Genomic DNA, 27,812 nt, shown 5'->3' with positions numbered 1-27,812 from the left:
ATGGCAGACGAGCTTTTTAATATTGTCGCTTCGTTCCAAGAAACCAGTTGTCATGTTGATATAGATACGTTATGGGATGTGTTTAAAACAAAGTTAGAAGCCCTCGTTGACACTTACATTTCCTCAAAAGTTATCACGCCCAGAAAATGGAAAGGTAAACCATGGATGAACGAAGAGCTACAAACTATTAGTAATAAAAACAGGCATGCATATGTGAAATAGCGAACAGATAGCAATCCTTATACTCTGTGCCGCCTAAGAGAACTCACAGCACTTCTTAAAAGTAAGGTGTCGTACTTGAAGACCATATACCTCCACTACCTTGACGATAGATTAAAGCAAAACCCGAAGGAATCCTGGAAGTTCGTAAAAGCATCCAAGGACGACACGACAGGCATTTCTCCAGTCACCGATTCAGATCGGCTTGTTGAAAACGATAAGGAAAAAGCGATACTCTTCAACAACTATTTTGAATCCGTATTTTCGTCACCCATAGTGGTTGTCCTTTAAGCTTTTTTGCCTATAGAAAATAGCATAACTGACGTCGAAATAAGCCCAAGACGGGATTCTAAAAGTCATAAACAATTTAAATGAAAATAAATCTAGCGGCCCAGACGGGATTTCAAGCCGGGTACTAAAGGAGCATTCGGGTATTTTGTCCTTTTTCTTGTACGCATTATTCGATAATTCTTTACCTTCTGGTGACTACCCATGCAATTGGAGAAAGCGAATGTTGAGCCGGCTCACAAAGGCGGGGAAAAAAAGCAGAAAACTACAGAGCTATTTTCCTACTTTGTGTATGGTCAAAAATATTAGAACATATAATTAATCGCAACTTATCTGGGCAGAAATAATTTTTATTCCAAATCAGCACGGTTTCAGAAGCGGTATTTCGCGTGACACAAAGCTAGTTGAATTTTACCTCTTCTTCATCCAAACCAAGTACGCGCGTGTGCGTGCTGCATTAAGCAAGGTTGCAAGCATCACAACTACGACGAGTTCTTCCTTGTGTGTGAGACGAAGATCAAGTTGGCCGTGCTCCCAGACTCACCACGTCGGAAGATGACGCGACATTTTCAGGTCAGTGGGTGATTTCAAGATTTAAGGCGGAGTCACTTAGGCATCAATTCTCAATCCATTCTCACCTCAAAAATGCAGGAATGTGGGTCGAAGCCTTCACTCTGACTGGTACCGGTTATTTCACTGGCTACAGAAAAGTGTGCAAGTTAATGCGGCTTCTGTTACTCGTGTAGAATGTTTTTCACCCCAGCATATAATAAATCTGCGTTTGTTTGCGCTGGATAAACAAACTGTAAAATCTTTAGACACGGAGACTGCCTTTCGAATGCACGAAAACTCAGTCGCGCAGGAGCGTTGCCATTGAGGATTTTCTACACAGGTATGAAACCCAGACGACCAGGCGAGTCAATCGTAACCACCTTTACTAGAACACTCAGTTGCGAAACTCGCCGTCGAAACCTGGGCCGCTGGCGTCCACCGAGACCGAGCTAAATACGACAACAGCGCCACTCTTTATCATGTGTCTGTACTGTGGTCACCTTGAGCTTTCAGAAAGCATGTTGTTGCGTGAAAACAAACGGAAAAAAACTGTTTTTGTAGTAACTTTATTGGAGATTAGTACAAAATGAAGGGCGCGTGACATTTTCTAAAATCTTTAGTTTGCAAGGTTTTGTAACACAAATAATGTTATTTTTATTCAACCATGCCGCAGCGGTGCTTTCAGGCAGCGCGTCCCGATATAGGTGCATCTTAACTTCGGTAGTAATTCTCGGCGTGTCTGCTTGGGAGACGGGGGTGACACCCCTGAAACAACTTCCACCGTATCTGTTTCGGCGCCAAAATGGCCAATTAAAGCCAAAATAGAAGTCACGTGCAGTTCCTCGAGTGGCCGCTGCGGGAGAAATGGCGGCGTTGTGATCGCCATTAGCTCGGTTCTCGAGTACGGATCGGTGCCACTTTTTTAGAGCAGTCTATGGCATTTTCCAAACTGAGCAGTTCTAGTACCGTTGATCGTAACCAATCTGAGCAATGCTCACTCTACGCACGTACAAGAAAACCGTATACAGGGATGGGCAGTATTTCAAATACAAGTATTTGAAATACGTATTTTAAATATTTGTGTATTTTGCATCTGTATTTAATTACAAATTGTGTAATGTATTTGACGTGTGTATTTAAATATTAAAACGTGGGTATTTCAAATACAATTGTAATTAAATAAAATTTTATGGGCGAAAATACATCCCTCAAATTTATTGTCACGACTCATTTTGCTCATCCTAAGAAGTGTCCAGACAGGAAGAAAACTACGTTCTGCACCGAATGCCGTGTCTCTCAATCAAACACAAGCGTTTAGTGACTTCGTGCTTACGGTGCTAGTCCAGGGCAAGAATAGTGACGAAATCGACGTTCACAGGCAGACTGGCTAAATAAGTGCATGTGACAACTTGTGATGCTTTCCAGCCTGATTTCCATCCATATTTTTGCCTGGAACATTCTAAATGCGCGGGTCGTTCAGATTTTCGTAACTGGTGCGAGTTGCAACAATAAAAAACTCTCTAGCTAGTTCTGCGAGTCTTAGTCGTCTCGGTCCTGTGTTGGTCTATACCAAAATGTAATCGACAAAAAAAAACTGCTTGAAGCTCTGTGCTTTTTTCACCTATTACGTCGAAGCTGATTACACTTTTTTCTGATTAAATTTTTATTACGTTACTAGAGCCTCGCACACTAACTCCCGAGTGTGCGATGCAAAATTAAAATGAGATACCCAGAAACCCGTTGCAGGTGCCCTGAACTAGCTGACGCAAACTTTGAGGAATGTATTTGAAAGAGTATTTGGAGGAGACCAAATACATTTGGTTGTATTTGTATCTTGTACTTAAATGCTTTTTTGAAAATGTAATTAGATTTGTAATTAAATACATTTTTGATGAAGTATTTTGTATTTGTATTTCGATACATATTTGCGTGTATTTTGCCCATCCCTGACCGTATATATCTTGCGGCAGATATTTTGATGTATACCGTCGCACAGAGAAAGAGAGGACATGACAAAAATGTCGAAAGTAAGAGCAAAGAAAACTGCCTCCAACTCTTCAACCTGATTGGCAAGTATGATGAGATTGTAAACAAGAAGTTGAGAGATGTGCCAATGAATGCCAAGTTCATTCATCATTCCGTTCAAGAACAGAGGCATTTTACGCCATCTGATGTTAACGGCTGAGGAAGAAACGAAGGGCTTTCAGCGTTGTGTATTGATGATGGATGAAACCAAAGTCATCAGTAAAACGGAGCAAGTCTGTATTGTAGTGAGGTGGAGCTGTGTGGCGAACACACGACGGCGCCGGTGTCATAGTATCATGAAACTCAAAAGGATGTATAGGCACTGTTAATTTAAGATGCTCCGCATGCGGTTTTTGTGCATTTCGTGAACTACCGCCTAAACCCTGTCATTGTGGATGTGTGCGAAGCAGTAAAACCAAATACGATATAGCTTCGCCAATACTGGAAACTCCTCCAAAAACCTATGGGAGCGGCGGCGAATGTGACAGTGGCGCCTCTAGCGGACTCGGAGTTTACGGGAGCAGACGACGCAATGGAAAAGTATAGGCTCCGCGACGTCCTCGAGCTTCGCGTGCCCCGTTTCGTCACCTCAACAGCAGAAACAATTCATTACGGTCAGTCCGCTTGCAAAGTGGAATCCACTGATCGCAACTGCAAGGACAATCAAATAACAACGCGCGCAGAAACAAAAATAGAGCAGTTTATTTGGAGGTCTCAAACGCCACTCAGGGGGATCACACGCCTTTGAAGCGCATCTGGGAAGTGGAAAACAGGCGTTTAGCTACTCGAACTACGTCATAAAAAGTTACTGTTTATCCGTTACAAACTGCGTTGTCACAATTTCTTACCTGAATAGGTGATTATTAAAACGTGCGCAATCAACATTTTAAATTTACCAATGCCAGCGCACAAGCCTCTGCAGCTTTACAAAAACAAAGAGTAACGAGAAATATTGCGGTGCAAACACTTTCCGAACTTTGCAGGAAAGATGGGGTCCGCATCCCAGACGAAAATAAAAAGAAATGGGGAACAGTTGCGAACAACGGCGAATGAAACAAAAAACGTTAGCAGACGATACAAAGATGCAAATCACCGAGCAAATATTTGCTTCAACGACGACGATCGCACGGAACGTCGAACGTCGGTAGGAGCATTGAAAATTAGCAGGTGGTGCTCGCCGTTGGTGTTGAGTCCACAACAAACAAAATGAAAGCAACACGACGAAACTATTAAAAAAAAAAGCTTTACTTTTTTTTCTTTTCTTTTTTTTTCAGCTGCTCGTTACACGTTTGTTTATTTGCTTTCGCGGCGCTGGTAGTTACTAAGAACAAAACAGAGGAAAGAAAAAACGTAGTCCAACTCACACTGCCCGGTAAATAAGAGTCGCACGCTACAATCTGCTTCGTGCTAGCAGTGTGTGACCTTTTTTTGCTTTTGCATTACTTTCCATAGACTTAACAGGTTTTTTGTTTACTCGCTTGGCGAAGCAGTTCAAAAGTACATTCAAGTCCTTGTTGATGTACATGTCCAGGTAATCTTTGAACACCGTGCCTTTGTTTTCAGTGTCGATCAGCGGCCTCAAGTGCGTTTTCAGCTGAACTTTTGTTTGGTGAAATATTCGTCTGTTGAGGCGTCAGTGGCGATTTTGAAGCCAAACTTGGATAGCTCTTCCAGTTTATTTTGAAGTAACTTAATTCCTCACGTTTGTTCGGTCTTTGGGAAGCGGAAGAAGGATTTTCAACCACATCACAGAAACTTGCTTTTGCAGTAGTAAGCAGCAGATGGCATGCCTGCCGTCTCCAAGTACGCGCTGGTGTATGCCCGAAGGCGGCCGGTTCATCAACCAACGATGACCCATAGCAGACGTGACCACGTATACTCAAATAAAACCCAAATAGAAGCGTATAACGAGCTTACACTTTTTAATATACTTATTAAGTACAAATGGAGACTTCGGATCAGAAACTCAAAAGAAGGCGAACAAAGGAGGTTATCACAGACAATGGAAAAAAAATACTAACAACAACGTTGCAGACGGCCCTGCAGATGACTGGGCATAGCGTAGCAGACGAACCGGTGGTAGTAAGCGACGAAGCGAAGAAAATAAGGTAAAAACTAAGCCAAACAAGGCAAAGCAAAATACGCGATGGTTTGAACGTTAAGTAAACAAAAGAAAGGAAAAAGAGCAATAAAAAAACATCAACGCTGGAGGAGGAAAGGCCGCGGCAGCGTAGCGTAGACTCAAGCATAAAAAAGAAAGTAGACTGAAAAATGGAAGGAGGTGCCCGACCGTCCAACGGATGCCTTTTTTTTTTTTCTTTTTTTTTTGTAACTCCGCTTTTAGTAGTTTTAGTAATAGCGTCGGATTTTCATGTGCACAATCGAATCCTTCCAGAGCGTACTGATATCGCAGTAGCGTACGTGGTTCGAAATTGCCTTTTGCTTCTTTATGCGGAGACGATCGGGATTAGCCAGCTCGCCTATTCGACGAAACAGTTTTAAGCAACACATTCATGAGAAATTTGAATTGCAACAACAAAACAAATGAATCGACAAGAACAGTAAAGTTGAGACGTAGCTATGTTCTGAAGATTTTTTTACATTGCCCTTTTTCAAGAAGCAGGGCGATGGTACATTCAAGTTTTGATTGGCTTACGTTAGTTCTGACAGAGTCTTTTCTTCAGGAGAGCACGAAAATTGCACCCTGAAAGCTGTAACATCTGTTCAATGCGAAGAAAATGTCCTTCACTCATGAGATTGCACCTATTTTTTAACATTCAAAGCAGCGAATACACGCGACAATTTTTATTTTCATTGGTCACCTCGCACAGAGATAGGCAAAATTAATGCGTTGTGGAGGATTCGACGGCTAGCGGAGACTCCGAGCTCGCCAGGGGCGCTGCGATCACTTTTCGCCCGCGCTGTTTTTCGCCCGCGAGTTGCCAGTATTGGCATACATGGGATTTGGTAAAACCAGCGAGGAATGGTTTCGCCCTGCTTGAAAGTCTCCACGACCCGCCACGCGCCCCTTATTTCTAAACGTTCAAAAAAGGCTTCGTTTGCCTATTGTCGAGCTGCATGCAGAGCAGTCATTGCGACGAAGAGCAAGCGGGCAACTGAAGCTCTGCTTAAGCGGCTGAACATATCGTGTCTTTTTTTTTCGTTTCTTTTTTATGTCTCTTTACGTGGTTGCTTAGCCGCCTGAAGAATATTTTTTACTTTCTGCAAGACAAACACTTTCTCACCCGAGCGTGCCTCATGGCGCGTGCATCCATTGACGACATTTCCGAGGAGAGAAATTCCGAAGACATTTATTACTCGATATGAGCCCAAGGCTGCAAGATTGCCGAGGAAGACGGCGTGACATTGAAACAAGCGCGAAGAGCGACGCGGCTGCCTTCTCATTTCCAGTAGTCACTGAAGGAAGGTCATTAGAAGACGAAATTCGCGAAGCAAAAAAGGCATTTAGAGTAATAGCGTTTCTCCCCTTTCTCAACCGCACTGAGGCCGAGCTGACGAGCAACTTAACTGAAAATAATAATGTCATCAGTGAAATGACTACTATCCCTCCAGAAGGTAGGACATTTTTGGATGTTCCTTTACTCAGCCCTATTCATACGACGCTGAAAGCGTGGAAGTTGAGTGCAACCTCCTTAGAAAGCTCCTTCAGCGCATCGATGTAGAAGGTGCGAGGTAAAAACACAGCCTCAATTTGTTGCAGTTCTCGAGGAATTTAAGCTCGGTTTTCAGGAGTTACATAAGCTTGCTGTTATCGCTGTTACAATACCAGCGTCGTCCGCATCCTTCGAACACACGTTTTGTGTGTTCGATCTAGCCTTGCTCACAGTTGGCCAATCTCTCGCTAACAACATAGGTATTGATTGTATTGAAGACACCTTCGAAGTGCAGCACAATGACGGAGCACAATGCATTTCACGGAGCACAATTAGCATTTCACAACACGGTTTCTTCTCTGGCAGGTCTGTAGAGACCAATCTAGTATCATTTTTAAACTTCGTTTCGCCGATTACCAATCAGCGTGGGCAGGTAGACGCCGTATACTTTGATCTATCGAAAGCGTTTGACTTGGTTAATCATTCAATTCTTGTCCATAAATTGGGGACATATGGAGTCAATAACCAGCTTTGCAAATTTTTTTTGAACTATCTGATGGAAAGAAAAAACTTCGTTCGTATAATGGGACATCATTCTAAACCTTATGTGTCATTTTCGGGTGTGCCACAGGGGTCCATACTAGGACCAATTTTATTCAATGTCTTTATAAATGATCTTGGTTCTTGTGTCCACCATTCACATATTTTGCAATATGCTGACGACATCAAATTGTTTAGGCAGGTCTCATCCATCTATGACTGTGAAATGATACTGGAGGATGTTAATGCTGTGTATCATTGGTGTTGCCGCAATTTGTTAACACTAAATCCTAAAAAAACTGTAGTTATGTCCTTTTCTAAGAAACTGGAAATTGTAAGTTTTTGTTATTATCTTGAGAACCTACCTCTGCGTAGGGTTGAATGCACAAGAGATCTAGGAGTATATATTGATTCATCTTTGTCATTCAATGAACATGTTTCCAACATCACAAATGCTGCCTATCGGACGCTAGGTGTTATTTCGAGAATAACACGTGAATTCCCTTCGTCAGCTTGCATATTCATTTTGTATTTTTCATTAATACGTAGCAAGCTTGAGTTTAGTTCTGTTGTTTGGAATTGTATTGGTAATGCAAACCAAGCAAAAATCGAAAACGTGCAGAGACGTTTCTTCCGTATTGTATATGATCGCTATATTGGCCGCAGTGTTTATTATGAGTATAACAGGCTTTTACGACGATGTGATTGTACCACACTAAGCTCGAGAAGACTTGAGCGCGATCTAGTTTTTTTGTATAAATGCGCTCATGGTTGCATTGACTGTTCGACCCTTACATCAGCTATTAGCATATATGTACCGCGAGTGCTTTTGAGGGTTAATCCCACTTTCTCAGTTAAAAAAATCAACCTCTCCAGTCCCATGAACCGCATCCAACATTTTTATAACAGGTTCAGTACAACCAGCATCGACATCGACATTTTCAACTCAAGTGTTCAAGCGTTTAGGTGTTCTCTGGCTGATATTTAACTGTTACCTATTTCCTGTTCCCCCATAATAGATATTAGCTGTCGCATGTGCTGTTGATTTCTTATGTGTGTTTCTTTTGACTCTGTGCATCATTACATAGGCTACTCGCCGTTCATGAGCACGAAAAATAAATGAATGAATGAATGAATGAATGAATGAATGAATTGTACACCTCTTTTCTTAAAACAATGGTGCGGACTGAAGTTCATGGGCGCTTGCCATTGGGGGACGTGCTATATCACTGAAATTTGATTCGGATGTGTGTTTCTATGAAATCTTTAATTTTTTCTGCACTCTTGAAAACTTTTTTTTATTTAGTAACATTGTGTACTTTGTCTTGTAACAGGTGCGTGCTGGTGTGTGCAGTACAATCGATCTATTGTAGTGCTTTCTACATTAATTATTGATAGGTTACATCATGAATACATGTCGATGTTTTACAGACCTTCGTTCCGAGTCTACTCACGAACTAACAATGATTTAAAGGCGACCTTATTTTCAATGCAGCAGTGGGATTCATCATGCATGCTTCCAGCCGTGCTATCGGATGGTATGGTGGCATTATATCCAGATATCTTGTGATAAGAAACCAACGTCATCAGTATTTCAAAACAATGGTCTCCATAAAACATTCGTATAAAAATGGTTTCAAGGTACCAATAGTTTGGGTGATGGATTGTATATTTTGCTTTTTTTTAAATATTAAATTGTGTGCTTAGTTTGTTGAGGTTTCTATTCTTCACTGGCTAGTTGCATTAGTTTGTTAATTAGGCTATAATCCACACGATGTTGGTGCTCGCAAATTTGGGTACGCTTGAGATAATAGAACCTCTTTTAGTCTTCAGATCGCAGATTTGTTCCAAATATTTCCTAGCTTGTTGTTGTTGTTTTTTGTTACGGATTAACGCTACCAATAAAAGGAAACCAAACAACTCTAACTCGTTAAAACTCGAAGTGACTCGTGTTCATTCACACACACAGGTGATTGACTAAAAGCCAATCTACGTTTCATTAAAAAAAAAAAAAAACGTGCAGCCTGTGATTATAGCCAGCAAGTTCAAAACATTTCACAAATCCCCCCCTCCGCGCCCCGCTACCCCTTTCGCGCACCCCAAACGAGGTCGACAATCACGTCTTGCCCCCTCCCCACTTTTCCAAGAAAAATGTTCTAACACCGCCCCTGCAGCATTTGGCTGTTGCGGTGCAAACTGGAAGATCCTAGCTCTGGTACATACACTGTAAATCACATGCGCACGAATTACGCCTCGAAGAAGTTCAAAATCAATGATTATCTGAGTGCGTTGTCCCTGCGCCAGTCAAATAAATTTCTGATATCTGAACAGGCCAAAAGAAATATTACCTAGAAAAAATCCCAATAACACCACGTGGGCAATAACAACACGTAATTTTCATTGTTCTCAAGCATGATCACGCTAAGTTGTTAGCATGCCTCTGCACTTTTGTCCGGAAGCTATCTCTCGTTGCTAGTTCAACTTCTCGCGTAGGGGCGGTGCCACCGGTATCTGTCGGCCGTTGCAGCTTACAATCTCCACGACTTTCCTTTTTTTTTTCTTTTTTTTCTCGGCGACTTTTAGCCGCAACGCGAAAGTAACTTGGGGGTAAAACAATCAGAAGCCCAGCTTGGAATCCTTTTATTTGTTCGAGGGAAAAGGAGAGCGGAGAAGACGCGCACTGCACTGTCTTTACGAAATAGCTGTTACACCATTGTTTCTATTCTAGAAGGTGCTGGGCGAACACAACGAGCATGTGCGATGACGCAAGCCACAACTGATGTCACTGGCGCAAATGAGCGGGAATGCGACGCGCCTGTGGCCATCAGGCACCACCGGCGTCAGCCCTCCTCTGACTGCCAGTCCACGACATGCCACGTTTAAAACCCATGCGTCTCGTGTCAAAGATTTTGAGCCAGTTTTTCAGCCCTGTGGGATTATTAGGGATGCCATCGGAAAATCAGAATCTTCGGAACAAGGTACAGCGGTGAAGTTATGCATTTCACATTCACTAACGGCGAGCTGGCTCCGATAACTCAAATGTATCGAAGTGTTTTTTCGTACTTGAACACGAACTTATATAATCCCCCGTGTCTATTCGCCGCTTCTTCCTTCTGCTGCGACATGAACGAAGAAGTGAGCACAGAGGGCAAATATTCGCACTCTGTTCCTGCAGTGGCAGCATCTGGGCTAAATATTATATCTTGTTTGCACCTTTTCCTTTGGTACAAGGGACAATATCGCAGATACGACAGAAGCTTTTTTTGTATGTTGCTCCCTTTCCGCCGTAAAGCAGAGAGTGTCTCTTTCTGCAAGATTTTTCTTAACCCGTAACTAAATCAGGCATTTTATTCCATCGTTTTACATTCACCGTTCGATGATCACAAGTACAACTTAGTTGTACCTAATTCTAAGACTAATGCATGTCATTAGCCATTAGACCCGAAAACGTATTTTTAATGAAACGACATATTGGCTTCCATTATCCCTGGGGCTAACCATCATACAAGTTAAAAATGCTATAACACCAGTTCCTGTTTTGAGTTGTCATGAACAAAGTGTATTACTCTCTTCTTTTAACTTATGTTGCGCTTACTCCCATCTGTCCCTGGGGCCCTGGGAATATCAAAATAAGTTATTACTATTGAATTTTAGATATAGTTTTATAACAACCCTAGAGGTATTAGTTTTCGTACAAGCTGTGAGCAACCTGGTGATTGGTGATCCACAAAGCAAAGGTTCTAGAGTCCGATGTATTCTTCCGAGTATAGCCGATCTACCATTCAAAAGGATGATTCGTTGGGAAATGAGAACACTCCCTACATACTTGAGGAAGTAACCGGGGGAAAGAAATACTGCAAAGGGACAAGAGGAAAGGTTTGGCTCACCCGTTTTTGGCAGCAGTGGTGGGATGAGCGAGCTGCTGGCGGTTATCCACCGGGGTCCATGACGTCAGGTTCTGGCAGCGAGTCGCGGGAGTGCTGCTCCGAACTGGCAGAGCGTTGCGCAACAGGCAGCTGCCATAATGGGTCACGTGACCGCGTCGTCTGCCTCGTCCCCTTGCCCAAATCGATTAGGGGCCGGAAGCAACCAAAAGGAAACAGAAAGCTCGTCTCTCTCTCTCTCTCTCTCCCTCTCGTTCTCTCTTTCTTTCCCGCGTTGCATCATCCGAACGAGTGACCGTGGAAGTCTTGGGCACGAGTTTGAGGAACTTCCTCGTAGATGGCACCACATCAGAACGATAGGAGAACTTTGAAGGAGCCACCGATTTCAAAGATTTTGGCGGACGCGACAGGAAACATTATACTGGATATATCTGAAAAGCACCACTCAGTTCTGGTCAATAACAACTACATGTGAATAGTAGATGCATGGGATTCTGGTATAATAGATGCATGGGATTTTAGTTCACAATGGACTTATCACAGGCTTAAGCTGAGCTGGTTGGGTCATTCTTACGATGGGCCAGCTGGACAAAGATACCACTCAGAAAAAACCACCAGTGTGAATGGTGTTTTTTTTTTTTCTGATTGATATCTTAGTTCAGGTAGCCCCATATAAGAACATCACAGTGGACTATTACATTATATTAAGAAAAGTATACAAGACGCCGAAGACGATGAAAATAAATGAATGAGAAAGATAGAGCCAGCGTTGTGGAGATGCCAAAGGCGAGTTCTTTAATTAATTCGACCGGTACTGCTTTTCCTCTTTTTAGTGGGTGCCTCTTGCCAGGGAGTGCTTGCGTTCTTCAGTTGCAAGTATAGGTCATTGTAAAGAGGTAATCAAACGACAAATTATGTATAGCGGCCTGCTTGAGGTATGAAGCGGTACAGCCAAATAAAATATGTTTAAGGTACTTGGAATGTATCTAAACATCAGCGCTACTATTTACGCCGGCAATTTCGTTTCAAATTATGCAGAAAACGTGGCCGTGTCTCAAAATGTCTTGGAAAAAGATATACGCTGAGCCAATTCTTCACTGGGATGAAACTGAAAACAGTTTTGCTCTCTATTTTTAGTTCTCGCGTTTCTTTTTCTTCTAAGTTACCAAAGTCGGGTTGTGAGATTTGGGCGATCGACACCACTCCGCCAGCGCTTCGCTAGGCTGAGGGAGCTTCCGCGCAACAAAAACAAAGCTTGTCACATTGCTTTTAAGCTACGTTAAAGCGCCGAATGTTCATGGAAATGTGTGGATATTTGTATCTATTTCTATAAAATTTTAGTCTTACCTGACGATAGTGTACCTGGTTTGGACAATTGTAAATTGTGTCACGTTTTATTTTATGACATAAATTGTATAACAGATAAAAGTTTGAATAAATATAGACATTAAACAGGTGCAATATCGTTAGTCAAATAAAATTATCTTACCAAAAACATCTTTAAATACCAGGGAATACTCTAACAGTAGAAATTTCAACATTATTTTTTTAAAGTCATTTATAAATATTTTTTGTGCGAATACCACTTAGTGTGGTCTAAAACATTTCGTAAATTGAAATGTCGTAGAAGGTTTGCCCATAAAAATTTGCTGATTTTAAAATACGAAACGTTTTAAGTCCTTTTTTGAGACGCGACGGTTTTTCGTAATCATTTGTATGCCTGTTAACTAATCAGTTATAGCAAGTTTGTGAGAGTATTCGTTTGCTTCGATTTAACACCCAAATAAAGTAGTTCTGACAGGCACGAGAGATGCTATGTTTATTATATAAGGGTTTCCCTGCAGATGCCTAATCTGTTGACCTAAGATCCCAAATCTCAATATAATATTATTCCCTAAATTTTCTCATAAGGTTAAATGCTCACCTCCAAAATGTTTATGAGGAGGTCTTGGAGGGAACAAAATTTTGTCGGTGTGCCAAGAGCCCTGGTATGAAATTTCGTCGTTTTCCAAATGTCGTTTCTCCACGCACGCTAGGCAGTCTAAGAAGGTAGGCTTGTTCAAAACCACTAATATTCGTTTCTTTTCTTTTTTTTTTTTTTTTTAAGAAAGGCTACATAATCTTTGGGGAAGTAGATACAATGATATAAAATATCTGCTAACACAAGTTATGTGACCGGAAAGTGCCGTTAAAGCAGTTGCAGTATTATTCACGATGTTTAGTTATTTATTTACCATATCATTGAGTGCCACGTCCTTTTTTAAGCTTTCGTCCATAAGTGGTAAGACCAAATGTTCTTAACTAAACTTACAGCATTTTTTTTTTCTTTTGTTTTTTTCTTGGCGCCGAGGTAGTTGGCCATACGTGCTGTGATGGCATGCGGGGAGTGTCAGGTGCGTGTCGCGGCGTGGGGAAACGTATCAAGCATCAAACCTCCTTACACAACCTCGCTTCAACACATCTTGAAACAACTTTACGTGTTGATGACTTTCTTTAGCTAGTTTCCCCTGATGTGCCTGGAATTATTCTTTCGAAAAGTGGTGCAGCACATCTGGTTCAGTGATGCGACAGACAAAAAGAGCCGGAGGTTCTTAGTTCTTTCAAGAACATTCGGTACGCCACTTCTCGACAAGAACTGGAAATAAGGACGGCCCTCAATTTTATGTTAAAACGATTTTTTAAGCCTTAAAGGTAAACCATTAGCTTATATTAACATCGCTTTTTGGTTATAATGATACGTATACGAATCAGTCTTTGGTGAAATTTGCGAGTCCTCAATTCCTACTTCGCGAGAGACTGCTAGCGGTGCACCAGCAACCGTCTCTTCGGGACAGCATGCAGCCTCATCGGGGCAAAATGACACGTCAGCCACGTAGCGGTTGCCGAGGGGCAGTGGCTATTCTTCCTCCTTACCACATGTATCTGTTTTATTTACTAATATCAAAAGCGTTGCCAGAGACCACACCGTAATTTCTTCTGCTATTGATTCCTGTTTTGCCGATATTGCCGTGTTTACAGAGACATGGCTTCCCAGTAAAATTCGTAAAAATAAATGCTTGACTATTTCAACCAGTTTCATTTCCAAAGACACGACAAGGAAGCTAAGCAAGAAGGTTGTGCACTAATAGCTATGAAAAACTACTGGGTCATTCGCGCTTCATATATTGTCATTCTTGAAAATCATCTCGGTGTCTGTGGAACCAGCTCAAGGAAGAATTGTTATCGGGGATTCCTATCGCCCCGGAACGCTTCCTTTACCTTCGTGACCGAGCTTGTTGATGCCATAAACATCGTCATAACACGGTACATATCATCCCCTGTATCCTTGATGGGTGATTTCAATTATCCAGGAATCGAATGATCAACGTCCATACCTTCAAGAACTTAGTTTCCATTTGTTTGTCGGAAATATATTGACTTGTGTTAATATTTTAACTTTAAAGAAATTGTTTTCGAACAAACCATACTGACACCGACAAGTGCGAGCCTGTTGGATTTGGTCTTAACTACTTGCCCCCGAATTATGCGGAGAAGTAACATACATACCGAAAATAAGTGACCACACTATGTTAAATATTTCTGCGACTGTTCCTCTGCTGAAGTTTTCTAATAGAACCAAAGTGATACGTAATTAGCAATGACGACTCTGACCAAATCAAAAAGGAACTTGTTTTTTTTTATTTTTACAGTCGTTTCTAAGTGGATTAAAAAAAGGCTCAGTTGAATGTAACTGGATGCTATTGAAAACGAAGATGACAGAGCTCGCTAGCCGTTTAAGCGCCGCGCCTCTCCTGAGTAAATAAAGATTATCATTTTTATTGTTATTATTATTGTTCCTGTTCGTGTAATCTGTTACAATCAATGGATACCCTGGTATAATTATCATTAGGCGGCTCTCCAATTAAAAAAATGATTGTATCGAAGTACTAAAACGTCTCGCGACCAATATCGATGGCCTAGATATCGTACCGCGGCTGATGAATATGACTCTGCTGACAAATCGGCGAAGACAACTTTCCTAACCATTACGCCACCGAACATGTTGCTGCATAATCCAAGAAAATTTGGAATGCAGCAGGCACCAGGATTTGGGCGGGGGGGGGGGGGGGGGGGGGGGGGGAAGGGAGGCCGCGCATGACAAAATGGTGTTTGAGGGGAGCGGCAAAATGAGAGATTTCGGGGAGGGGGGCCGGGCTCCATGGACCCCCTTCCCCTGACAGTTCACGAATCGTACTGAAAATTTGGATGGTGAACCAATTGATAACGACGAGTGTCCCAGTGTGCTTAACGACGTGTTTTTAGTGTTCTCTTCTGATGTTTCTTCCGCTGTTGTGCTTTTATTTAGTAACTGCGAGTATTTGACCAAGGATCCCGTGTTCATTGAGGCTAATAGTATTGCTAAAGTTATTGACTCTCTCAAACATTTAACTTCCGCTGGTGTTAACTGTAGTATTCCCGTGTTCTTAAAAAGAAATCGCATTACATAATAGAAAAACCCGGACCCAAGGAGTTAAAAGGGACAAGAACAGCACCGTCTCCGATTCGTCCCCAGCTCGCCTGCGTCTTTACCCTCATCCCATTCCTCTGTCGGCGTCGCTAAGATTCTTCAGCAATCACTCGATTCTGCTGAGCTTCCAGAAGACTGGAAGATAGGGAGGGTTGCTTCCGTAAATAAAAATAATGGTTAGAATTTACCCTGCAACTACAGTCCCATACTAATCACTAGCGTCCCCTGCAAGATTCTGAAACGCGTGCTCGTCTCCCGTATCGCGAACTATATAAAATCAAATTCATTCTTTTTTACCTCACTCAACACGGCTTTCGCAAATCATTTTCAGGCGAGACACAATTGCTTTTATTCATCCACAAGTTGAAAACTGCGTGTACTCGATAATCGATTATTCGCTGACTGTATATATTTAGATTTTGAGAACAGATTTTATAAGGTATCTCACCAACTCCTGTTAGTGAAACTAAAACCATAGGTATTGAAAGTGGCACACTAAAATGGGTTGAATATTTTCTCACCCATCGTCAGCAGTTTGTCACCGTTAATGACCTCCAGCTCTCTTCTCCACATTCAATTTTATGACTTCGATTATATATAAAATATAAACTTAAATGCCTATTTAATAAGTACGCAGCGTTATAGTAAAATAAAGTTATTTCTGGAGAAAAATACCTTTGAATTTAAAAGACACTTGTAAACGTACAAAGTCCAACATCATTTTTTTTTAATAAAGGCTTTCTTGTCGTATGTAGATCCCTTGGAATTATCTATTACATCCAATAAAAATCATATGTAATATTTGTCTCGAACATATAAATTTGCACAACCGAAAAGGCTATATATCTTAATTCAATTTTAGGATGCGATGCTAGGACGCAGTCACTTGTTTCGGCCAGAACGTCAATTATTTGTTGGAACTTAATCATAACGTTTGTTGGCTTCTATTTAATAAATAAAAACCCTGTTTCCAACTGCCGCTCCACGACGCAGGCTAACTCTAACGAGAAGCTAAGCTTGCTTATCGATTTCTACCTTCTTTTTTTTCTGTTTTTCTAAAGGAAAGCTCAGATATACCGTGGGGAATTACAGCGTTTCCCAAACTTAACGCCGCTATACGATGGTTCGTTTTGGCCACTTTTTGTGTTATTCCTGGACCTAAAGGTCGAACTACGTGGTGTTATTCTGATCCCCCTATAGCAACCCAACAACGTGAAGACATAACATAATTGAGCTTTCAGTAGTCGGAAATAGATAAATAAATATAATTGAGCGTATTCCACGTTCTTAAGAAATTGGGAACAGCGCGCGAAAAAGACGAGGACAACGGGAGTAAAACACAGGACAAGCGCTGACTATCAACTGAAGTTTTATTAAAAATGGCTCAAACAAGAAAACAACTCAAAGCCAACCAACGCCGGAACAACCAATGGCCGTGTAGCTCACCATGCATCTATAAAATCTCTCTTTTTTTGTGAAGATGCTGGCTGACGCAGTGCCGCGAGCCAGCTTTTTCGATTGCATGCGCCTCCAGCACCTCCCTTTGCACTTTTGTGCGCCCCCTGCCAACGATTAAGGTATCTTTGAAGACGGGGTGGCACAAGCAGTCTCTGCAGTGTGCGTATAACTGACCTCCTGTCATTGACCGCAGGGAAAGGGCATGCTCACGCATTCTCTCATTGACACAGCCGTCCCGATCGTCCAGTATAAACCCGGCCCCATGACAATGGGATTCTGTAGATGACACCCACCACGCATCCACGAACTTGTTGACATGTTTAAGCGTACACGATCTCTTGTTACTGTTTGTCCGGTTTATGCGCGGGCAAAGTCATGAACCAACTCGCCTGCATCGGCACCTTAATCCATGTTCTTGACGGGACTAAGAGCCTTCTACTCTCTTTTTCCGTCGCAGCATTGGGCAAGATGGGCTGCATAACTTTTCGAAAGGATAATTCCAGGTACATCAGGGAAAACTACACAAAGAAAGTCAACAACACGTAAAGTTGTTTCAAGTTTTGTCGAACCGAGGTTGTTTAAGGAGGCTTGAGCGGTCTACCCACGCCGCGACACCCACCTGAAACTACCCGCAAGCCGTCACAGCACGTGTGGCCCACTACCTCGAGGCGAAGAAAAGCAATAAACGGAATGTTGTAAGTTTGGTTAGAAACATTTGGTGACGCCACGCATGAATTATAACTGAAAACAAGGATGCGTCCATTAGTGATATGTTAAATAAAAGCTAAACAACGAGAGTAATGCTGGAACTTGCTTTGATGGCACATTTCGGTCACATTAGACGTTCTCGTGAACTTAAGTTACCAGATGCTTTGTGTAAATGTATGTAATTTCCCACGATGTATGCAGCATTGCTTTAAAAAAAAAGGAACGAATATCAGTAGTTTTGATCAAGCTTACCTTCTTACAATGCTTTGCGTGCGAGGAGAAGCGACAATTGGAATATTTTGTTGACTCCAAAAATATCATTCCAAATAAACGTTTTAGAGTGAATTATCTATAAGTTGTTAATCTTATGGAACAATTGAAGGAATAATTTTCTTTGAGCTTTCGGATTTATTAAAGTTAATACAGTGGACATTTGCAGGAAAATCCTAAATTCAAAAAATAGCGTCCCGCGTACGCATCAGCATTACTTTATTTAATTTTGCGTTAGTTCATCAACGAACGCTCTGATCGGGTGCCAAGAATTACTTGATTGTTAGGCATACAAATGACGACGGCCGAGCTTTTCATCCCAATATCGAACTTGAAACATTTTGACATATCGTTTTTTTTAATGGTCCAGATTTCTATGTCCAAACCATATACTACATTTGGCTTTTATTTGATGTTATATAAATATAGACGATACTGAGGGTACTTCATTATTTACATTGTATACAAATATCTGTTATGATTATTTGGCTTGCAACCTATATGTTGTATTTTATTTTCAGTGCTGACTCCTTGTTATGTACTTCGTAATATCGTGTAGTTTCTGAGCATTGTTCTGAGCATTTTTTTTTCTGTTGTAGCGTTCGATGGGACAATGTTTTGTATATTGAACTGTAGGGTACCAGTGCCTCGTCAGGCTTGGCAGCCTTTTGCACTGGCTCTTCTTTCGGACACAGTCCGAAAGAAACCAAGACAAATAAAAAGAAAGAAAAAACATTTAATATTGCCTTTCTTAAAAAAAAATCTATGTTGAAGTTAGTACTTTTAGAGTTTCCCTTTGTAATCAAAGACGTTTTTCGCTAAGATAATTGTATTTGACTTTAACGATATTGTACTTGCTGAATAGGTATTTGTTTAAGCTTTCGTTTGTTAATAACTTAATTCATACACTAGAACGCAACAAAGATTATCATCATCCAAACCAAGTACATTATGAATTTATGATGAATAGGACCAAGTTCTACTGTTTTACAGAAACAAATGAAACTACAAGCAAATATTTATGTTGATTTTACGCTTTTAATATCTTCTAAAAAGCCACGTAAAACGTATATCAGCCTTGCAAAGCTCCTAAGTACGCGACCTGCGACGATCGCTCAACTCTCCAAATCCACATTTGATCCTTTAGACGTCAAAAACATGAAAGCTAAAAATATGACGCAGTGGTGTTTTCCAGTTTCGTTCTAGCGAAAAATTTCCCCGGCATATACAAATGAAAATTTACACGGTCTTTTTAACCGCAAAAATAAACTAGGCATCGCCAAATGCTCATTCTCCGCCCAAAGGTAGAGCTAGAGGTCACAACCAGATGCCAAAGTTTCAGCCCGATCCGATAAATTAATCAAAAGTTAAAAGTGATTTTCTGATAATTTCAATGGGAAAATGGAGCCCGTTTTTGCCCGTTTTCGGTTTCTTGTGCCATAGAGCCCCATGTGTTTGAAAACTCTGTCGGCCGCCATTTTCCCATTGAAAGTTACAGAAAATCACTTATAACTTGATTAAAGGGATACTGAACCGAAATTTGAATTTCGCAAAATAAGGCTCTAGAAGCGTTGAACGGGACTCTACGTACTCCGAAACATTGCTCGTACATCGATATCTCAAACGGATGGCCGCACTTTTCGAAAAGAAGGGCGCGATCAAACGAGGCCTCTGACATCACTGTCCTCCGGCAGAATTTGAGAATGAGGGGGAGCGGCCTCGCTTCTCTCCTCCTCGCTTCGGTTCACCAGCTCGACACGGGACGTAGTGAGGAGGAGAGGGAATAAGAATCGTGACGTGCCTTGCCTTGTCGACCTCGTCGGCCGCGTTCAGTCGGGCGCTTCTTTTCTAAAAATATGGCGATCCGATTGAGATATCGCTGTATGAGTGATGTTCTTGGGTTTTGCATCGTCCCGCCTATCTGTCCAGCCTTGTTTTGTGAGTTCGAAATTTCGGTTCAGTATCCCTTTAAGTCATCGGATCGGGCTGAAACTTTGGCATCTGATTGTGACCTCTAGCTCTACATTTGGGCGGAGATTGAGCGTTCGGCGATGCTTAGTTTATTTTTGCGGCTAAAAAGACCGTGTAAATTTTCTTTTGTGACACCCTGTATATATATATATATATATTCAAAGGATTTTGAGACATGACCCTTAAGTTCCCGCAAGATTCGAAATGAAATCGCTCATGTACACTTGAACAGCAGAAAGCGTAAATTTCAGGGTTAGCATAGCGCACAGCTGCTCACTGCCCGGATTACCTCTACTAGAGTACCTGCACACGGTCCTCGTGCAGACCAGAATAGCGAATTCCCATGTTTAGTTAAGGTTAACGCTCCCCAGGCATTGCGCAGGCCTCAGCAGGGCGCACATGTGCGCTGCGTTGCGTGTGTAGTCGAAGTCTGCTGGTCCCTTCGCCATCTTTAAGCACGTGACCCCTCCTCCGCCAATGGGACGTCCAAAGGAAGAATAAAGCGAGACTCCGCTAGTCAGTTACCTTAGCCCGTGTTGAATAATTGGTGCAAAAAGAAGAAGTAACAAAATATTGAACTTTAGACGGCGACGACAAGAACGGAGGGATCGATGGTGACTCCGGTAGCAAATGAATGAACATGTAAATATTGTACATAAGCCCTTCCTTCTGAACGAACTCGCTACATTTACTCATCTTATTCATCTTAACGAAGAAACGTAACAAAAATGGTGCCGAAACCTTTGCGTAGCTGTGTCAAGGAAAGGCAAGAAAGACTTGGATCATCCATCGTAAGACCCAACGATCACTTGAGTGGACTTACCTCAACGAAAATGGATCGAATAACGCCTGCCGCCATCGATCAACTCAAAAGGAAAACAAACGTGGTTCGATCAGCGACCACCAGGATCATTTCCAAAATCGTAACTCTTCTGGGCATGGAATCAACGTCCATCGGGAAGCTGGAAGAAAAGCTTAATTAACATCTTGACACTAAAAAAAATCTGCATTAAAAGAAATCGACGATCAGATTGAGAGAGCCATCATCGATGACACGCTTGAAGAGGAGATGGTGAGCGCAGAACGCTACGCCGAAAGAATTAGCTCAAAGAAAACAAAGGTCCTACGGAAACTAAAAGGGCATGAACGAAGGACTAACACGACGTTGAACTTCTCAATGCCAGTCGTAAGTTCAAGACCACCACGGTATATCAGTCAAAAACACGCAACGGTCAAACTTCCAAAGCTGAAAATTGCAAACTTTACGAGTGATATACGGCCATGGCAAGGTTTCTGGGACCAGTTTGCCGCTACAATCAAGAATAACGTCTCTGTCTGAAATTGACAAGTTTAAATACCTGAAAAGTTACCTTAGAGCTAAAGCTTCTACAGCAATTGAGGGCTTACAACTGACATCTCAAAACTACACCGTTGCAGTGGACATCCTGTAAACAAGATTCGAAGAAAAAAGCTGATCATTGAAGAACACGTGTCACGGTTACCGGCAGTAAGAACAGTTAGCGACTCTCACTAAGTGGAGAAGCTCAGGTTGTTGTATGACGTAGTTGTGACAGGAGTCCGAAGCCTTGAGGCGCTTGGTGTTTCTTCAAGCACCTACGGTACACTCCTACTAACAGTTCTGCGAAAGGCTGTGCCATCAGATTTCGAACTAGAATATCATCGAAAAACAACAGCGGAAGCGACAAACGAAGGCAACGAACTAAAGGAGTTTATGAACTTCTTGAAAAGCGAAATCGAAAGTCGAAAGCGGACTCAGCATGGAAACCGAATAGTCCAACCAACTGACAGTCTGGCCAGTTCTTCAACTGAGATAAAGGATCGACCAGGACAATATTCACCTTCAAAAGCTATGTTCGCGACAGGAGCGAACACCGACGAAAAACAGTGCCTGTTCTGCGGATCAGCTGACCATATAGCTGCCAACTGTTCGGTGCGCATATTACTGGACCAAAAAAAAGAAGTCCTGAAAAGGAACAATTGTTGCTTTCGATGCACTAAACCTTACCATTGTGTAAACAATTGCAAAAGCGCCAGGTAGCTAAAGTGTGCTAATTGTTCCAGAAGGCATGCAACAACAATGTGCGACCCGAACTACAATGCATTCGCAAAGCAAACTCTGAACAAGCCCTTAAAGGGACACTGACACCCCCAAAAAAATATTTCATTTTTTCCAGGCACTTTATTATGGTGTCGGAAGACTACCCAATGAATATTTTGCAACAAAGTAACGTATATTTTTATTAAAGCCAAAAAACGCAACTGCTCAAAACCGAAACTGGAACCCGCGCGCGGAGGTCGGTGAAGTGGGGAGAGAGTGAGTGGCGGAAGTCACGTGGCTACACCCACCGTGCTTTTTTTTTTTTTTTTTGAGCAGCAGATTACATGCGTGGCAGGAAGCGTTGCCGTGCGATTCCTTTACAGTTATGTCTGTTCCGCTCGCTGTTCTGTACTTAAAAATTAGTTGTTTTATACATTGAGGAGTTGGAGATGAGTAGTGAGTACCCGTGGTGAATTTCCGTGATCGGCTCCGAAAAGAATACCCCCAAGATGTTGCGTGAAGAGCTGGTTCACATGTCCTGCGTCCGAAAAAAAGTGGCATTGTGCGACAGAGTTTGCGCAAGTTTCTGAAAGATCAACGGGGCCGAGACCAATGGCTGGCTGTAATTCCTGTACAACATTTGCGGGCACCTCGGAAAGCGGACGCTACTGGATTTGTATGCTCCTTGTATTTTGTGGGAAGTGGTTACATTAAGTTCGCAGGTGTCAAAAAGGAAATCCCGTAGCATTGAGTACCGCGACGTTTCGTCCACAACATTTGTTGTTGTTGTTGTTGTTGTTGTTTTAGTGATAATTGTAAAAAAAAGAAATGTAAATATCGCACAATTTTTGAAGAAGAAAAAAAACGGGACGCTTTCACATGGGATTGAACCCGGTTCCGCCGCGTGTTTTCTTAGTAATAATGCAGCCGGTGAACTGTAAGTTGGAAAGTTTGCTGCCGGGATTTTCCCCCAGCAAAAGCACACCCGGGTCGAAGTCCGGAAGCACCACGCCATGGCCCTATTCGCACCTAGTAGTGAAATCGTACGCGTGCATATCCAACTCGAAGTACACACTCCATGCTTGACGTTTGCGCGAGCGATGTCTTCAGCCACGAAAAGGGGGCGACGGCTCGGCGACGTCTTCGTGCAAACCGGCTTGGTGGTCGGGCGTGTCGTACGGGATGAATAACAATTCTTTTGATGGGTCGTAAATTTCTCTTTCGAAAGCAGGCAGAATTCGCCGGTACCGCGAACGTGACTTCTGAAGTAGAGGTCCCACGCCCGTCGTCCGCTGCCATCGCCATCCCCGCGAGTCCCACGATACACGAAACGACGCGCAGTGAACGCACATAATGCTTCCGGTTCTCTGTGCAACTTTTTCTCAATCAACGTATTTGCAGCTTTTTAGAAGTATCAAAGAGTGGGTTTCATATTTTTTTCTTTCTATTTTTAATACTGAGTGTATTCCTTCAATGACCAACGACTTTGATTAAATTTTGTGGTTGTGTCTAAACCTTAGAAAGCGGCCCGTGACCACGGAAAAGAGAATGAGCGAGAGTCGAACCGGCCAGTTCTCGATCGGCGGTTTTCGGGCAGAAGGAAACCGAATTTCGGGCCGCAAATTGTGTTCTGGGTAGCTGGGCTCTCATATGTCATGTACAACTAAAATCCTTGGCGAGCATAAATACCCTGTCACTGTCAGTGTCCCTTTAATAGCAAGTAGCGAAGCAGACCCTTCCGGAACTGTGCTCCAGTCCTCTCTAAAGGCAACTGATAAGGAAAACTGACAAGGAAAAGCATTGCTAAGTGCTTCTACAAACAGCAAAGCGTGGGCAGAAGGAGAAAGAGACCGGGGTTCGTTTGGCTCCTGATTGATGGTGTAAGAAGTCAACGCACTTTTGTCAGAAAGGACATCGCGGAGAAACTTCACCTGAAGGTTCTTGGAGAGGAAGACTTGACCATCTTTACCTTTGGAGAAGGCGCAGCAACAGCTGCAAGAAAATGGCGAAGAGAAGAGCTATGGCTGCGCAATCAATACAGTAGAAAAGACGTACGCATTGAAGCTTTAGAGGTCCCACAGATTTGTGCCGACATCATCGCCGCACCATCAGAGGTAGCGCTGAGCATACCTGAAGATATGCCCATTGCGGATACCGCTTTCAGCAACAACGAATGTGAGAAGGCATCAGCCTTCTAATCGGAGCTGACTATTACTGGTAAGTAATAAGTGGAAGTGTAAAGCGTTTGGAAAAAGGGCTGATGGCCGTCGACACTATCTTTGGTTGGACTCTACAAGGTCCCACGTCCTCAACTTTGTCTACTGCTATATACCGATCCAATGCAGGAGTATTGAAAGTGACTGCAACTGACATAACTGACATATCTGAACAGCTGCGGTCATTCTAGGAACTATAACACGTTGTGATAACTGCAGAAGAGTCATCGACCAAAGCAAATCTTCTGTTGGAGGAGTTTCAGAGCAAAGTAAAATATAAAGATGGACGGTATGAAGTTTTCCTGCCATGGAATGATCAAGTTCAAGAGCTGAACGACAAGAAGGAGAATGCAGAAAGAAGACTCAGGTCGTTAACTACAAGCCTCATGGGAAACAGAGCGTTTATGGGCGACTACCACACCACAATTCGGGAATACCTTGTAATTGGCTTCGCAGAAAAGGTCGTAAACACACAGGAAGCCGGAAGTCCAGTATATAACATGACACATCAAGCGGTTGTGCGACAGGACCGACAAACAACAAAGTTACGGGTTGTATTTGACGCGTCTTCAAGCACCACAGGGGAACTTTCTCTGAACGATATCTTGTCCAGCGGAACAAACTTAAACGCTGACTTGATCGATCTACTCATCGCGTTTCGTACGCACAACATCACAGTAACAGCTGACTTCGAGAAGGCATTTTTGCAAGTCACCTTGGCGGAGCAAAAGAGAAACGCGTTACGTTTCTTGTGGTATGACAGTACACCCAAACAAGGACATCAAATACCAAGAGTGGCGACGTGGAGGATGACTAGAGTTCCCTTTGGAGCAACATCAAGTCCGTTTCTCCTGGCAGCCACGGTGAGACACCATTCAGACTTAATGGAAAAAGAATTTCCTTAAACCACGAAGATTCTAAAGAACCACCTGTATGTTGCTGACCTGATAACGGGTTTGGAAAATTTAAAAGAAGCAGAAATCCTATGCAGAGAAGCAAAGGAGATAATAAAAAGGGCAGGCATGAATCTTCGGAAGCGGAAGTCTAATAATCCAAGATTATTAGAGGAATTGAGGAAAGAAAGTTCTGGCCCAGAGGAACTAACTAAACTGGTTGGTCCAACGAAAGTTTTAGGTGTTGGTTGGGAAGCACGAACAGACATGATCAAGTTCGATCTCACTTCTCTCATCAACTTTTTGTGCTCAAGAGAGGACAGCAAACGCTTTGTATAGCAAGCATCATCTCGCATTTTCGATGCAATTGCACTACTGGCTCCTACAATAATCAGTGTAAAAATTTTGTTTCAGCAGCTATGGGAGCGAGGAGTTGATTGCGATGAGACACTACCTTCTGACCTTTACGAAGAGTGGGACGAATGGTGTAAAAATCTCACTGCATTGAGAAACATCACGGTCCCAAGACTCATTGCTCTCGACTTCTGCAAAGACGAAACAGAAAAGGCGCTACATGTCTTCTGCAACGCAAGTACAAGAGTATACGGAGCTGTGCATACCTGACATCGAAAGATCAAATGGAAGGAGGGCTGCTCTAATAATGGTGAAATCGAGAGTGGCACCCCTCAGGCGGTTGACTTTTCCGCGACTAGAAGTAACGGAGGCATTATTAGGCGCTCGACTGACGCAGTTCCTCACGAGTAAGTTGAAACTGGAAGGACTTCCAATATATTTGTGGACGGACTCTACGGTTGTCCTTTATTGGATTCGTGGTTCAACAACCCGGTGGAAACTATTCGTAGCGAATCGTGTCTCGGAAATCCAAGCTCTGATGGAACAAAGGGACTGGAGGCATTGCCCTGGTACAGAAGACTTAGCAGACCTACTAACACGGGGACTTGTGCCAAAGTCTTTACTCAAGAGTAAGCCATGGTCGAATGGACCCATCTGGTTACATCGCTCCGAAACATCATGGCCGAGTTCAAAACAGGGTAAACCAGAATGCAATGAATACCTCACGGAAGAAAAGAAAAAGACAGTTATACAACTCACAGTACCGCAAGATAATCAGCTGGTGAGCTTGGAGGACTACAGTTCATGTATTAAGTTGATTTGAGTGGCAGCGTGAACAAAAAAACGTTTCACAAACAACGTAAAACAACAACACCAACGAAGTGGCCTCCTAACGAGCAAGGAAATTATAGAAGCAGAAAAATTCTGGATAAAATCAACACAGAATGAGGCCTTCTCAATGGAAATCAAACTGTTGCGAGATCAACAAGTCCACAAGACTTCAAAAATCGAAATGCTTAACCCAATTATTGACTGTGATTGTATCGTAAAAGTTGGTGGCCGATTACAATTTAGTGACAACGAAGAGGAAGTGAAACATCCGGTTATTATACCTGCACACCACCGATTCACTTCCCTTCTCATCGCTTATGAACATCGTTGGCTACTGCACGCCGAAGTTCAAGACACGTTGACGCAAATACGTGAAACTTATTGGCTTCTAAAGGGAAGACAAGCCGTAAGGAAGGTCCTGCGTCGCTTTATAACTCGCCAAAAGCAAACTTATACACAAGCATCCGAGCCTGTAGCTCCACGACCAGCGGACCGAGTTTTAAGGTGCGAACCGTTTGAAAAAACAGGAAACAGAGGTGGATTTCGTTGGGCCAATAATGTGTCGATGTGGCTGCGGAAGCTGCAAGGTTTACATCGTCCTGTTTACCTGTGCCGTGACACGTGCTGTGCACCTCGAACTCGTGAACGACCTAACGACAACAGCCTTTTTATTGGCATTCACACGCTTCGTGGCACGCAGAGGCATCCCGAAAACGATTTATTCCGACAATGCCTCAACGTTCAAAAGAGCAGCCCAAGACATCCAGAGATTTTTTGAATCGATAGAGGGGAAGAAGCGCAAACGTACTTTGCAGACCACAGAATGAGATGGAAAACGATCGTAGCGAGAGCTGCCTGGTGGAGCGGGTTTTGGAAGAGACTAGTGAGGTCAGTGAAGGTTTCGCCGCGTAAAATTCTAGGCCGCACTAGTCTGAATTTTAAAGAACTGATAACTGGCCTCACAGAGGTAGAAACAGTAGTCGACCCCCGTCCGGTGACGTTTATTTCCACCGATGCAAAGGAACTAGAGGCTCTCACTCCAGCACACTTTCTGGTGGGACACAAATTGATTAACCTCTCCTCCCATCAAATTCCAGAAGATCAAGCAAGCCCTGAAAACTTGGCGCGAGGTTGGAAATATCAAAACACCATTATAAATCAATTTTGGAGAAGATGGGTATCAGAATATTTGCTAGAACTGAGATCAGCCCACATCGCTAAACAAAACAATTCAAGTTATATACAAACCGGTGACCTGGTCCTTCTCAAGGACAACAGACTACCGCGACATGTGTGGAAAATCTGCAGGGTCAACGAGACATTCCCAGGAAGGGACGGCAAGGTACGGTCTTACAGTATAATTAGACCCAATGATCGTGAACTTTGCCAGCCGATACAGTTATTATATTCCCTGGAATTGTAA

The 27,812-nt window shown here is 42.6% G+C and overlaps 1 protein-coding gene across 1 annotated transcript; it reads left to right on the top strand.

Annotated features, from left to right (window-relative positions):
* LOC115321752 lies at window positions 1–27,812 on the top strand. Its single transcript, XM_040208521.2, has 2 exons — window positions 1–154; window positions 27,310–27,812. The coding sequence occupies exons 1-2, from the start codon at window positions 1–3 to the stop codon at window positions 27,810–27,812; spliced, it is 657 nt and encodes a 218-aa protein (XP_040064455.2).

Source organism: Ixodes scapularis, unplaced genomic scaffold (assembly GCF_016920785.2).
Source record: "Ixodes scapularis isolate PalLabHiFi unplaced genomic scaffold, ASM1692078v2 PGA_scaffold7__128_contigs__length_106722199, whole genome shotgun sequence".
Classification (NCBI taxonomy): Eukaryota; Metazoa; Arthropoda; class Arachnida; order Ixodida; family Ixodidae; genus Ixodes; species Ixodes scapularis.
Note: the sequence above shows the minus strand (reverse complement) of the source record. Positions and strands in the feature narration are given on the sequence as shown.